Source organism: Sylvia atricapilla, chromosome 5, assembly GCF_009819655.1.
Source record: "Sylvia atricapilla isolate bSylAtr1 chromosome 5, bSylAtr1.pri, whole genome shotgun sequence".
NCBI lineage: Eukaryota > Metazoa > Chordata > Aves > Passeriformes > Sylviidae > Sylvia > Sylvia atricapilla.
This window is the reverse complement of record NC_089144.1, coordinates 60,181,437-60,194,074: the sequence shown is the minus strand read 5'-3', so window position 1 is coordinate 60,194,074 and position 12,638 is coordinate 60,181,437. Positions and strand designations below refer to the sequence as shown.

The 12,638-nt window shown below is 43.8% G+C and overlaps 1 protein-coding gene across 1 annotated transcript in view; it reads left to right on the top strand.

The window, feature by feature from the left end:
* The first annotated feature begins 1,892 nt into the window (after positions 1 to 1,892).
* The window catches only part of LOC136361635 (transcription intermediary factor 1-alpha-like), a 58,001-nt gene continuing 47,255 nt past the window's right edge, over positions 1,893 to 12,638 (top strand). Inside the window, 1 exon segment of the mRNA XM_066319684.1 lies at positions 1,893 to 2,402. Coding sequence (XP_066175781.1) covers positions 2,021 to 2,402 — 382 coding nt within the window. The 5' untranslated portion in view covers positions 1,893 to 2,020.

Sequence of the window (12,638 nt, the reverse complement as noted above, 5' to 3'; positions counted from 1 at the left end):
GTTGGCAGGTCAGGGGTTGAGAATGTATGGCTAGTCCCCTCCACTGATAATCAGAGAATTACATTCCCCTCTTGTAAAGCCAAATCCGTCCTCCTCCCCAAAACAACGTGTAGTACTGTTCTGCTGTTACCATGATAAATTATGCATGTGACACATGCTGAATCATGACAATGCTCCTGTAGTTCCAGTTGTTCCTTGTGCTGGAGAAATTTGTATTTTGTCATGTACGGCTTTTTTATGGTCCTATTTATTATGGAACCAATGTTAGGATCTTGATGAAATTGTTAGGAAGTGAGAAGTTTACTAGCTGCTCTGGGAATTAAAGCACAGACTTCTGGAATATTCTGAGGAGTTTGGATCAGTTTATGATTGATCAGCAACCAACATGTAATCAATGCTTTGTGTCTGCACACATACTTCATGGAAGCTCACAGGATCATAGAACAGTTTGGGTTGGAAGAGACCTTAACTATTATTTGCTTCCACTCTACCCTACCATGGGCAGGTCACTTTCCACTACACCAGGTTGCTCAAAGTCCTGACCTGATAGATAACGCAGACTGTAGTTCAGTAGTTCAGTTCCCCTGAAGCTGCTGGATAGAACTTAAAGACCAAGTAACAAAAAGAGATAAAAGAATGAAAAAGTGTGCACACAGGATGATAAATATAGCTGGAACCAGTAGATAAACAGATAATGAGGAATATACTGGCTTTCTGGGCAGTTCTGTAAAAAGAAGCAACAGTGCATGCCCTAAGAGGGAGGGTCATCTGTAACATAGGAACACTTGGTGAGTACAGCCACCAAAGATCCCATCAGACAACCTTCCAGGAACACTGAAGGACTTCCAGTAGGAGGCAGTTGCATGCAAATTAGTTCTATGAAAAGTGATGTGTATGTATTAGCCAGAAGCACACTGTAATCTGTATGTGTGATCACGATGGAATAAATGCCTTGTTGTACCTTCTGGAAACACATCAGATTAATAGAGCTATCCTTCTGATATGCCCAGCACTGTAGTAAAGAATGCTTGCTGCCTGATACTCAAAATTTCAAAATTAGAAAGTTTGTTGTCTGTCTGATTTCAGTGTAAGTCCAACATTGCCTTGAGCACTTCCAGGGTTGGGGCATCCACAGTTCTCAGGCAGCCTGTTCCAATGTCTCACCAGCACAATACTTAAGGCCTTTGATGCAATAAAGTGTTGTGTCCAAACAAGAACTGTACTTTTCTGTTGTATCTTCTTAATTGTACCAATCACCAGTTAGCCTTCAGTCAGGTAACATGGCTGCATGTGACGGCATTGCTGTGATCTGCCAAGACAAACACAAGCCAAAACTTACAGACTCACTCTCACATCCGGCAAGAGAAGAGTGACCTCTTTTAATGCCCCGTCCGAGGGACAAAGACCTCTCACAGAATCACAGAATGGGTCAGGCTGGAAGGGCCCACAATGGCTCATCTGGCCCGGCCTCCCTTCTCAAGCATGGTCATTCTAGAGCACACGGCACAGGGCTGTGTCCAGACGGTTCTTGAGCATCTCCAGCGAGGGAGATTCCACACCCTCTCTGGGCTACCTGTTCAGAGCATGGTCATGCACACAGTAAAGAACTTTTTCCTCATATTCAAGAGGAACTTCCCGTCCTTCCTCTCATCCGGACACAGCCAGGTAAGCACCCAGACGACACCGAGCGGCCGCCGGTGCCGGGAGGGGCGTGGCTCCCGGGAGGGGGCGTGGCTCCCGGGAGGGGGCGTGGCTCCGCGGCGGCCGGGCCGGTTCCCGCGGGGCGGGCGGGGCAGCGCTCACCGCACGTAGCGGGGGCGGGGGCGCGGCCCGGAGGGGGCGGGGCGCGGGGCGGGGCGCGGGGCGGGGCGGCCGTTGGCGGAGCGGCGGGGCAGCCGCCGGCGGGGCGGGCGCACAAACAGCAGCGGGGCGGGGGTCGGGAGGCGGCGGCGGCGCGGGCGGGAAGCGGTGGGGCTGCCCCGCCTTTCTTCGGCTCTCCGGCGGCGGCCGGCGTAGGACAATGGAAGAGGAGGCAGCGGCGGCGGCGGCGGGGGCGCCGTGCCCGGCGGACCGACCGGGGACAGCGGCAGCGGCGACGGCGCTGAGCGGGGAGAACGAGGCCGAGAGCCGGCAGGGCCCGGCGGAGCGCGGCGGGGACGCGGCCCCGCTCAACCTGTTGGACACTTGCGGCGTGTGCGGGCAGCCCATCCAGAGCCGGCGGCCCAAGCTGCTGCCCTGCCTGCACTCGGTGTGCCAGCGCTGCCTGCCGCAGCCCGACCGCTACCTCATGCTGCCCCCCGTCCTGACCCCCGCGGCCGCCGCCGCCCTCAAGGAACCGCCGCCGGCGGCGCCTCCCTCCTCGCCCGTCTCTTCGCAAGCCTCAGCCCTGCACTGCACGCCCAGTAAGTGTCCCTTCTGCCGTACCCTCCTTGCCCCGCCTCGGGGTGCTGCCCCCGCCACCCGGGGCCTGCGGGTCGCCTTCGGGGGGCCGGGAGCTGTCGGGACCCGGTGCCGTGGGCGGGGTGCGGGTGCCCGGCCGCGGAGCTGCCGGGGCACGGAGCCGTCGGGACGGGCGCTGCTCGCCAGCGCCAGGGCTGGCGGCGGGGTTGTGCTTTGGCTTGGTTTGTTTTAATCGCTATTTTTTAAATTTCCCACCTCGGAGGGAAGGCAGAGCTGTTGTGCTTTCCCAGGACCTCTCTGTGTGGATGGAGAGGGGCGGTGAGAGCCGGCCTGGCGCTCCGCGCCGTGGGTGCGGGGCCAGGCAGCCCTTCTCGGGGGTGCCGGGAGGCTTTGGCCCCTGGCCGGCGGACAGCCTGAACGCAGGTTGATAACAAGGCACAAAAACGTAGCGAGAGAACAGACTTTTTTTTTTTTTTTTTTTTTTTTGGAGTGCGGAGCGCGGCCGGAGGGGATCCTGTAGGTGTCAGCCGCCGTGCGCGGCGTTCGGCCGGGAGCGACCCCGCGCCTGGGCGGGGACCGGGGCGGCCGAGCAATGATAATGAGACTTGTCCGCACCACGGGCAGCCTGCGTGGCTCTGCTAATGCATTCATGCACCACTTACTTACTAATTGCCGTGCCGGAGGGAGAATGCCGCGAGGAAGTTTTGTTGAGCTCGTCTACTGACACAGTAGCCTGTGTCAATGTGTTTGAAAAGTACATACCGCTGTAGAAGATGTGGAATAAACTCCTCCAATTTGAAACTATTTTCATAATTTATTTTTTTCCCCCTTGCCCTCTTGGGGCTAGCTCTAATGGATCACTTAGTTTTGTGAAAGGCAATTTTGTCTTAGAAAAAAAGTGCGACCAAGCATCCTGTCGTGGAAGCTGGTCAGGGTTTTGAAAAAACTTGTATAGGAAAGAGGAAGTGTGGTGGAAATGGAGCTAACCCATAGGTATTAGTGGAGGTTGTGCTTGTTGGTGTGTGTAGTGGGGGCTCAAGTGAAAAGTAGTAGCTCCAGGTTGACCCTTTTTAAGTCCTTTAAGTGGACTTGGGAAAACTTCACCACCCTGCCGGAGTTCTGACCAAAGATTACCACTTGAATATGTAAAGTGTTTGCAGCAATTCCTAAAGGAAACACCCTCTTCGCAGAAAGAAATATTTGGAACAGTTAGAGATTTGCTTCAGAATCTCTTGAGAAACTCCCAAGTATTTTAACAGGGTATGCTGAGCCTCTTCTGTGTGAATGTCTGTGTTAGTATACTCATTCAGACTTTAATTTTAGCATGTAAAGTATGTCGTAGTCAGACTGCCTAATCAAAAGTTACAGAATGGGAAAATCTGTGAGACCCAAAGCCTGTATACTTAAGCTTGATTAATTCAGGACATGTTATTGCTTATGTGTCTGTGGGTAGAAATGGGAAATTCTGCACGAGAGGAACAGAAAAACACAGACTGGAGTATGATGAGATATTTTAAGAAGAGATACTTGGAAATAGGAAAGAGGGCATTGATACAAGCTCGGGAGTTTGCAAGGTAGTGTAAGAGGCAATATCATCATTGTCATCTGAGATTTGAGGTCATGAACAGCACAGGTCCATTCCCAGATGTTCTATATAAATATAGCAGAAATAGGGATCTGTAGCTGAATGAGATATGACATGCATCATAAAAATTAAAAGATTAGTGCTATTCAAACATCTGCTTTGATAATGACTCACAGCAACAGTAAACTTGTGGCTCTGTTCCCTCCTTTCGGTTCTAAGTTGGTTCTGTATGAATGACTCTCACAGTACATACTCCTCCTCAATCTACAGATTTACGGAGATACTGTATTTTTGGTGACAATTATTTTTACCCTGTTGACTTTACTCCCAAGGTGCTTTCATACATCCATACTAGAGTTCATTGTCCAGTGGGAAGGAGAAACTCACACTCACCTTGAGGCATTTTTATATCTTTACTTGTCATATGTTTGCTTTGGTCAAAATCACAGGGCCTGTATATTAGCTAGCTATGGCCAAACTTGAAGTGCATTGTCTACTTTCTGTTTTCCAGCTGGTACAAAAACACCTGTGAATTTAAAGTTGGTATCGGGGAAAAAAACCCCACCTATTGTTGTCCAAAATGGATTATATAGAGGAAATTTGTTACAGCTGGAGGAGTTATTAATTTTTCACAAGATAGTAGGAAGGACCAAACTGGTGTGAAACTGTCACCTCTTCTGGTAATCTGTTGTGCAAAATGCTTATGATGAATGACATGAAGAAATAAACCGAAGAGTATAATCCCAGAAAGATGGATAATAAACGACTCTTATGATGTAAATTATTAATTACTGGGACTAAACTGAAGAAGTAAACATCAAGGAAGCTGTTTTTCTGGAAGAAATGTCCCAGGTATGGGCACAATAGAATTGCAAACTATGAAAATGTCCTGAGAAACAAGCAGACAGGTTGCTTCTGCACCTGTGCTGAGCACTTGAGTTGCACAAAAAGCAGCCTGAAGAAAGATTGGTAGAATGGAATCTGTCTTGAACAAAAGAGAGGGTGTGATTTGAAAAGTTCTTTAACAAACCAGGCTTGTGTGTTGTATGAAATACTGAAATCATTCTGGAATTAGCTGAGAAACAGGTAGCTGAAAAGGCCAAGTTTCATGTATAATCTGGAGATGCTTTTTGTCTTCGTTAAACTGTTTCCAGGAAGAAACGTTTGTTCACTTTACTAGAATAAAGTGTGCCTTCAGCTTCCAACATACTGACGAGTTATTTGTTGGCTCTCTTCCTGTGAAGATTCGAACAACTAATTAAGGAGCTGTGAAAGAAAAGACTTCGAGCTTAAAGTGAATTAAGAATTCTGGAGTTGCTCACTTGAATACAAGATTCAACATGGATAACAGCAGACAAGTGGCAAGATGTGCAGTGGAGTTTCATGTGATAAATGTTAACTAGTATTCCTCTTGCAAAAGCAAACTGGTGGAGAGGCCAGTTAGCATGGATATATTCTATAGTGCTACATGCACTCAGTTTTGGAGTAGAATGACTTCTGCAGAAAAGAAAACCTGGAGTTTCTGATTACCTTTCCTGAAGTTGGAGGTGCTGAAGAATCACCAGTGTGTCAGACACCAGTGGTTTTAGCACTGGAGAGTTAGTTCACTGCTTTCTCAATGTTCAGTGGTAGCTTGTTGGCTATAAGTGAGAATTTTGATGTTGCATTGCCAAAAAATGGGTTGTCAGACAGAACATTATGAACTGCAGGGAGTGATGCAAGAGCAGCTCTGTAAACGTGACACTCTTTTGTGAGCAAATCTCTACAGCCATCTCTGCTATTTGGCAAAGTTCACATGGGTTTTCTTTTTGTTTTTCCAATGGCCATTCTTTACTGTCCGGTTGTGCGAGTTACACAAAAAAGGGCTGTTATTTCAAGTCTGCCATTTGCCCAAATTTTGTCTGGGTTGCACTTCAGTGAGTGAGTAGTAGCCTGTACTTAAAGGATAGTGTTTGTAATGTGCAGACCCTCATAGTGCTGCTCTTCTGAAATTTTCAAACGTGAAATAGGTACATGAAAACTGCAAAGTGAGAGATTGAATTTCTACTCTTCTCAAAACTTTTAAAGCTGCAAGTAGCTTTGTTTGTTCTTCATCATAAATCTGTACATGAAACAGACTTGGAACTGGTGCAGGGAAATGCTTGTAAATGGAACTGCATAGCAAAGTTTTATGCAGGTATAAGGAAGTCTTACGAGTGTCAATGCCAAAACAGTAAGCAGAAACTTATTTTTTTCTGTAACTCCTCTGTAGCAAACCCACTAGCAAACAAATTTATATGAAGCTGTTAGAAGCATTTAATGTTTGGATAATCCCATGATCTAAATTCTTGGAGAGTGTCTGGAGTAACATTTCAAATCTGTTCAATACATGCAAAGTAAGGAATAAATACTTCAGAGTTACTAAACAAGGATTCAGAGATGTTAGTATTTCAGGTTATTACTTCCCAGAAGCACTTGCTTGGCAATACAGTTTAAAGTTCCCTAATGATGGGATGAAGACCTTATCCTTGACTTCCCCTCACATGTGTGGATGGCATCTGCTTTTTTATTATATCCCACAGTCAGTCCTTTTACAGATAACTTAAAATTCTTTCAGATCCTCATCTGATCTTTATATCTTGATTTTCCGATGTCATCACTTCATTTGACCTTGAGAATATACAGCTTTTGACATCAACCTAAATTTTATTACTCGTCTCTTTTCTTTCTTCCCTCCTTTAGTTGGATAATGATTGAGACTCTTATTAGTGAGTTTGAAGGATATTATAGCTTCATTTAATGTTTCTTATGATGAATTTTTTTTTCAATTTTTCTTCCACATCTTGGTAGTCTAAGAGGACTTAAGATTCTTGTTCTCAATCTGCTGCTACAAATGATTATTTCCATTTCATCCTTGATGCTGCCACTTGCTTAAGGTGAATTCTCTCCATCTTTGCCCTTACAAAGAGCCCATGTTTTATTTGTGTGGCTATATACTCACACTTTGATAAACATAGTTGCATTGATGCATCATTTTCACAAGGAGCATCTTGTTTCTGCTGTGGTGCATCAAGAAGTGAATTGTTTAACCTCGCACATAAAGGAGATTTGGGAGTGCTAATATTTGGAAATAGTGTATGTTATAGGAACATGTATAGGAAAGACATATCTAGTTTTCATTCTCTTTTGGATTTGTGTTTACTTTGAATTGAAATTTCCCAGAGCCCCAGAGATTGCATTTAGAAATGCATTTAGTATTTCAGATGAAATACAATATTACTGCTTTCGTAGCCTGTAATGGACAAATCTCTTGGTTAGAAAGTTACAAAGCCAGTAAAAGCTTAAAATATTAATAAATGAACTACCTAGAACAAGTTCTTATTTTTCTAGTTATAATGCCCTTCTTTTAGAGAAAAGTGTGCTCTCAAGATACGTACAATGGGATATGCTACTTATTGTACAAATGTAATTTGGAGTAGGGATATATTTGCCAAAAGTTACTGCTTTCTCTTCTACCAGGAATTCCATAAAAATCTGGAGGCATGCCCATGCAGCCTTAAAGGCAGGCAGCTGCATGTTGTGGAAATAGGCTTGAATCTTGCTTGCTCTGATATATGATTAATATAAGTATGTAATAGATGTTTCTTGTCTTATGTATTCAGAATAGTATTTCTAGGGTACTTTGGATGCATTCATGTTCTTGCTTCTTTCACCTGTACAAAGTGGGAGATTGAAAAACTGAAGCCGTTAGGAACATCAGATGAGTGTTACAACAACTGCAGTTGCCAAGCTCATTCCAATTGGAAGCCTTAGAAAAATTTGGCTGTACAAGTTATCAAAATAGCTGTATCATTGTGTGAAACTTCTTTTCAGATAAAAATTTCTGTCCTCAGAAGCCAGCCTAGCTCTGTTTCAATACAAAATCAGCTTATAATGTCTCTGGTAAGCAATTAGCACTTTCAGCAGTGGAAAGGAATTCTAGATCATAAAGTGAAAAGATCATAAGGGAAGCAAATATAAGGTGAAAGGATCATAAGGGAAGCAAATATATACTACTGTATTAAAATTTGTCAGGTGTCTAATTGAAAGCATATTGGGTTGTTTTAATGCTTATAATTGAGATATCTCTTAAGAAAATGTCTTGTCTGAAGAGCAAGGAAAAATAAAGGTGCATATGTTTATGAAGAGGCAAGTGGAAAAATGTTTTTGTGGGCTAGCTTATTCTTAGGAAGAATGTCCTGAAGAACTTGCAGCAGGCTTTTAGCTTGGTCTGGTGAATTCCATGAGTACTGCAAAGTGACCGTGTTCTCTGAACTTCACCCATTTGTTAAATTTGAGAAAGACATTTTGTTGAAACTTCTGATTGTGAATGTAGTGTTGTTAAAGAAATTTATCTTTTGTACAGGAAAATCTTTATGCCAGTATTGTGTGTGTTTGCTAAGATGCTGTAGGAGGAATTTCCATATTATTTAGTGGGATTTCCCAGTAACGGTAGACTTGTAAAGCTGGTATTTTGCCTGTTGTATCTAATCTAAAAACAAGTCAGGGGAAAACCAAAAGGAGCTTTAACTGAATTCTAAATAGGATTGTATTTCAGGATGAGTAACTGGCTAGATTAAAAAATTCATTATTTCTGAAATTGGAAATTTAGACTTTAAAAGGTTTTTGCAGTAAAATGAAATACTTTCATACAGTAGTGCAGTGGTTTGACCTTGGATGGATGCCAGATGCCCATCAAAGCTGTTCTGTCACTACCCTTCACAACTGGAAAGGGGAGAGAAAATGTAGCAAAAGGTTTGGGGGTCAAGATAAGGATGGGGGAATCACTCAGCAATTATCATCATGGGCAGAACAGACTCAGTTTGGGGAAGTTATTGAATTTATGACCAATCATAATCTGAGTAGGATATTGAGAAGTGAAAGCAAACTTCAGAAAAACCTTTCCCCCACCCCTCCCTCATTCCCAGGCTTAACTTTATGCCCAGTTCATGATCTCCTCCCCTCTCAGTGGCTCAGGGAGACAGGAATGGGGGCTGTGTTCACTTTGGCACATGATGTTTCTGCTGCTCCACTGTGGGGTCCCTCTGATGGGAGACAGCTTTCCACAAACCTTGCCAATGTGAATCCTTCCCACGGGCCGCAGTTGTTCACGCACAGGTTCAGCATGGGTCATTTCTGTGGGCTGCAGTCCTTCAGGAACAGACTGCTCCAATGTGGGTCCCCCAGGGAATCACAAGTCCTGCCAGCAAACCTGCTCCAGTTTCCTCTCTCCACGGATCCGCAGGTCCTGCCAGGAGCCTGCTCCAGCACAGGGTTCCCATGGGGTCACGGCCTCCTTCAGGCATCCATGTGCTCCAGCACAGGGTTCCCCAAGGGCTGAAGATGGTTATCTGTTCCACGTGGTCTCCATAACACACTGGTCAGGCAGGGTTCTTCAGGTGCATGTGGCCTGAAATGTGGGTTGTGCGCCAGTGCAGATGATCCCTCTGAACTGTTAATACTATGAAAATCTTCTATTGGACTTACTGTTTTATATCTAACTTTTATGTGCTGTAACAGTTTTCTGATGCATTCTTTTTTCTTTAGAAAATTTAAAGGTCACAGAAAAAATGTTTTCATAGAAAAATTCCAGTGATACATTTAAAATTTACCTCGGCAATTAGGTAGCTATGGAGTTGTGTATGTTTAGAGTATGTACTTGCTGTTCAAATGTGCTTTGAAGGTGTCAGTGCTACAGTTGAACTGACCAAATTATCTACTTTTTTGCCTACTGGCCAGAGAATATTTATAAAACCATAAATATTTACCATCAAAGAAAGCATGAAACAGTTGTGTGAAGTAACTAAGCAAATGAGACTATTTTTAACAGGAAGCAGTCTTGTAAAATCAGCTATGAAACTGAAGGTTTAGCTGAGAAACATCCCTAAATACTTGATACTGTCTCTCCAGTGATTCAAGTAAATGATTATTTGAAGATTTCATGTGGGAGAAAATTGGGTATTACCTTACATACATTACTAACATGATAGAGGACTGATGTTAAACAAGGTTTCTAGTTATTTTTGAGGTTTATCAGTTGGCTGTGGGAAAAGGGTGACAAGTAAGCAAGACTCAGCTCTTTGAACTGTACTCATGGGTTTTGAGGGCCCTTGTTTGTAATGTGGATTTGGGTCATGGAGGCATCCTCATTTCAGAAAAGAAATCTGCAGCTCTAGTGCTGAATCCTCTGTAAGTGGGAGTACATGGACAGGGGAACGAAGCTATTTGCCTTCTGAATGTGGAAAGATTTCTGCTTCTGATTAATAACTAAGTTGCCTGTGGCAACTTACTGTTAAAATGGAGAGTTTCCCTTTCAACTGTAGTCCCTCAAGTGAATATAGTGCAATTTGAATAAAACAAGACTGTAGTGCAAATACCCTTTGAACTAAAATGATTGCCTAATTTGAAAAGTGACTGTGTAATTTTCCCAATGAGCTAACACATCTGTCTGGACTGTAGCTTGTAAAAAAAGAGATAGGATTATTTTAACATACACGTTTACGTGGAAATCCCCCTGTATTTTTTAGCATGTGTACATGAGGTCAGAAAGCATAGAATAAAACTTACTTAAAGGGCTTTGTTTGTTTCTAGGCATGTGCTCTAGAGTCTACACCTGGTCAAGGATGCGTGAGCTGAAGTTTGTTGAACTAATGCCATAATCCAGCCCTCACACAAGTTCATGTTGTGCTTTAGGTGGCTGCTACTGAGCTTGCTATGTCAGGGTACTTATAACACTGATGCTCTTAGGGGAGGGAATACTGGCAGCTGCACAGGGAATGAGTAGGTGGAAAGAAAGAGGGAGAGAGCTGCAGCACTGATGGGACTGGAGAATGAGATGTTTTAAAATGGCAACAAGGTTCTGATTTTAAATGCAAGGTGCAGTGCCTCAACAAAACAGCCCAGCACCAACAAGTCAGTTACTAGAAATAAGCAGTGTGCAAAATTCTCAACAGCTGTAGGAGAGGGGAATACAGGTGACCTTGTCCCTGATAACATGTGTTAATTACCCAATACAGCCTCACCCCTGATGAGTCACAGCTATCCAATAAAGAGAAGAGTGATAAAAGGGAGTGGGTCAGCTGGTGGAGGGATCATCATGGAGAATCATGAAGCAGGAGGAGCGTTGGAGAAGAGGTAATGAGAGGATCATGGAAAAAAAAAAAGGATCCTGAGGGGAGAGAATCATTGCTGTGAGGTCAGTCTGGGTCTGCAGTCAGAGCCTGTTGTTGAACCTGCAGTCACAGTCTAGCTGGGTAAAAGCCTGCAGTCACAGTCTGCAAACTCATACCTGCAGTCATAGTTCAGCAGGGAATCACCAGCAGTCAGAGGCTGCAAGGAAAACCTACAGCAGGAGCTTGGTGCAGCCAGAGTCTGGGAATAGTTGGAGTCAGGATGGCTGAGCTGTAAAGGGGAATAAACCAGGACCCTTTCCATGCTGTGATAAACAAGAAGTCTGTGTCTTGGCTCATTTCTACCCTCTAACAAAGAGCTACTGCAACAAACAGCAAAAGTCTGAATTGAAATGCATATTTTTTTTTAACCTGGACTTTGCTTTAAAATGAGTAAACTAGTTGCTGGAATAATGTAGGAATATAAATTACAGTTGGTTTAAGGAGAAGGAGTAGCAATTTTAAATATTCTTTGCCTTTGGAAAAACTTCGATGACTTGTAACTATTGTTTCAACAGTTTTCAAGTAAAAGTTGGAATTCATAGCATTGCCCAACTGACAGTAGAATAGAACACCATTTCAGTCTGAGGACAGTAGAGCAGAACAGCACAGCCATGGAGAAACAGATAAAGGATGTAACTTAGGCAAACAGAAGTCCCACAAAAGGCAGGCAGGATGCCAGCTCAGCTTTGCGAGGCTGACGCAGCAGAAGTTGCAGAAAACAATGATATTGTGCTTACTCAAAAGTGGGGGTCAAGGAACAGCCATCTGAAAAGGACACTGGACATTGACCAATTAAAGAGACCCCCCAAAGAACCCTGTAAGGACTCCCAATAAGGGGTGTGACTATGTCAAATAAATAATACATATACATCAAGTATAAGGGGGGAATAGCTGTTGTTATTGGTGTGTGTATAATGAAAACCTGTTCACCCAATGCTCAGGATACTTAATTAGAGTAAGGAATCCTCCAAGTGACCAGTTCATTGCAATGAAGAGTGCCTGCCTTCTAATACTCAAAACTTGTTAGTTTCTGTCTGGCTGATTTCAGTATCACAGCCCCAAAGTAATAAATTAAAGTAGCAGGTAGCTCATCATTTCGGCACTGAGATAAAGACAATCTGTTTAGCAGACAAGCTTTGTTAAATGAATGTGGAGCTGTATAATGATGGGTAGTGAGTGTCCTATAGCAGGACCTCAGTAATGATTAAATGTCTGGGAACTTTGAATCCTTAAGGGTATCATATGTCTGTATTATATGTAAACACACACTCTTTTGTGTGTTTATGGATTCCTACCTTTTCTTGCTCATGCAGTTGGTTTTCAGCACTCAATAGTTCTGTTCATTATTTGCTTTTGTCTTGTTTGGTGACCGTTCACCACACATTAGCAGCTACTGTTTGCACTTGTTTTAATGTATGGACTGTTGAGCTTACTAGCTACAGATTGCTTGGCCTTCAATAGTT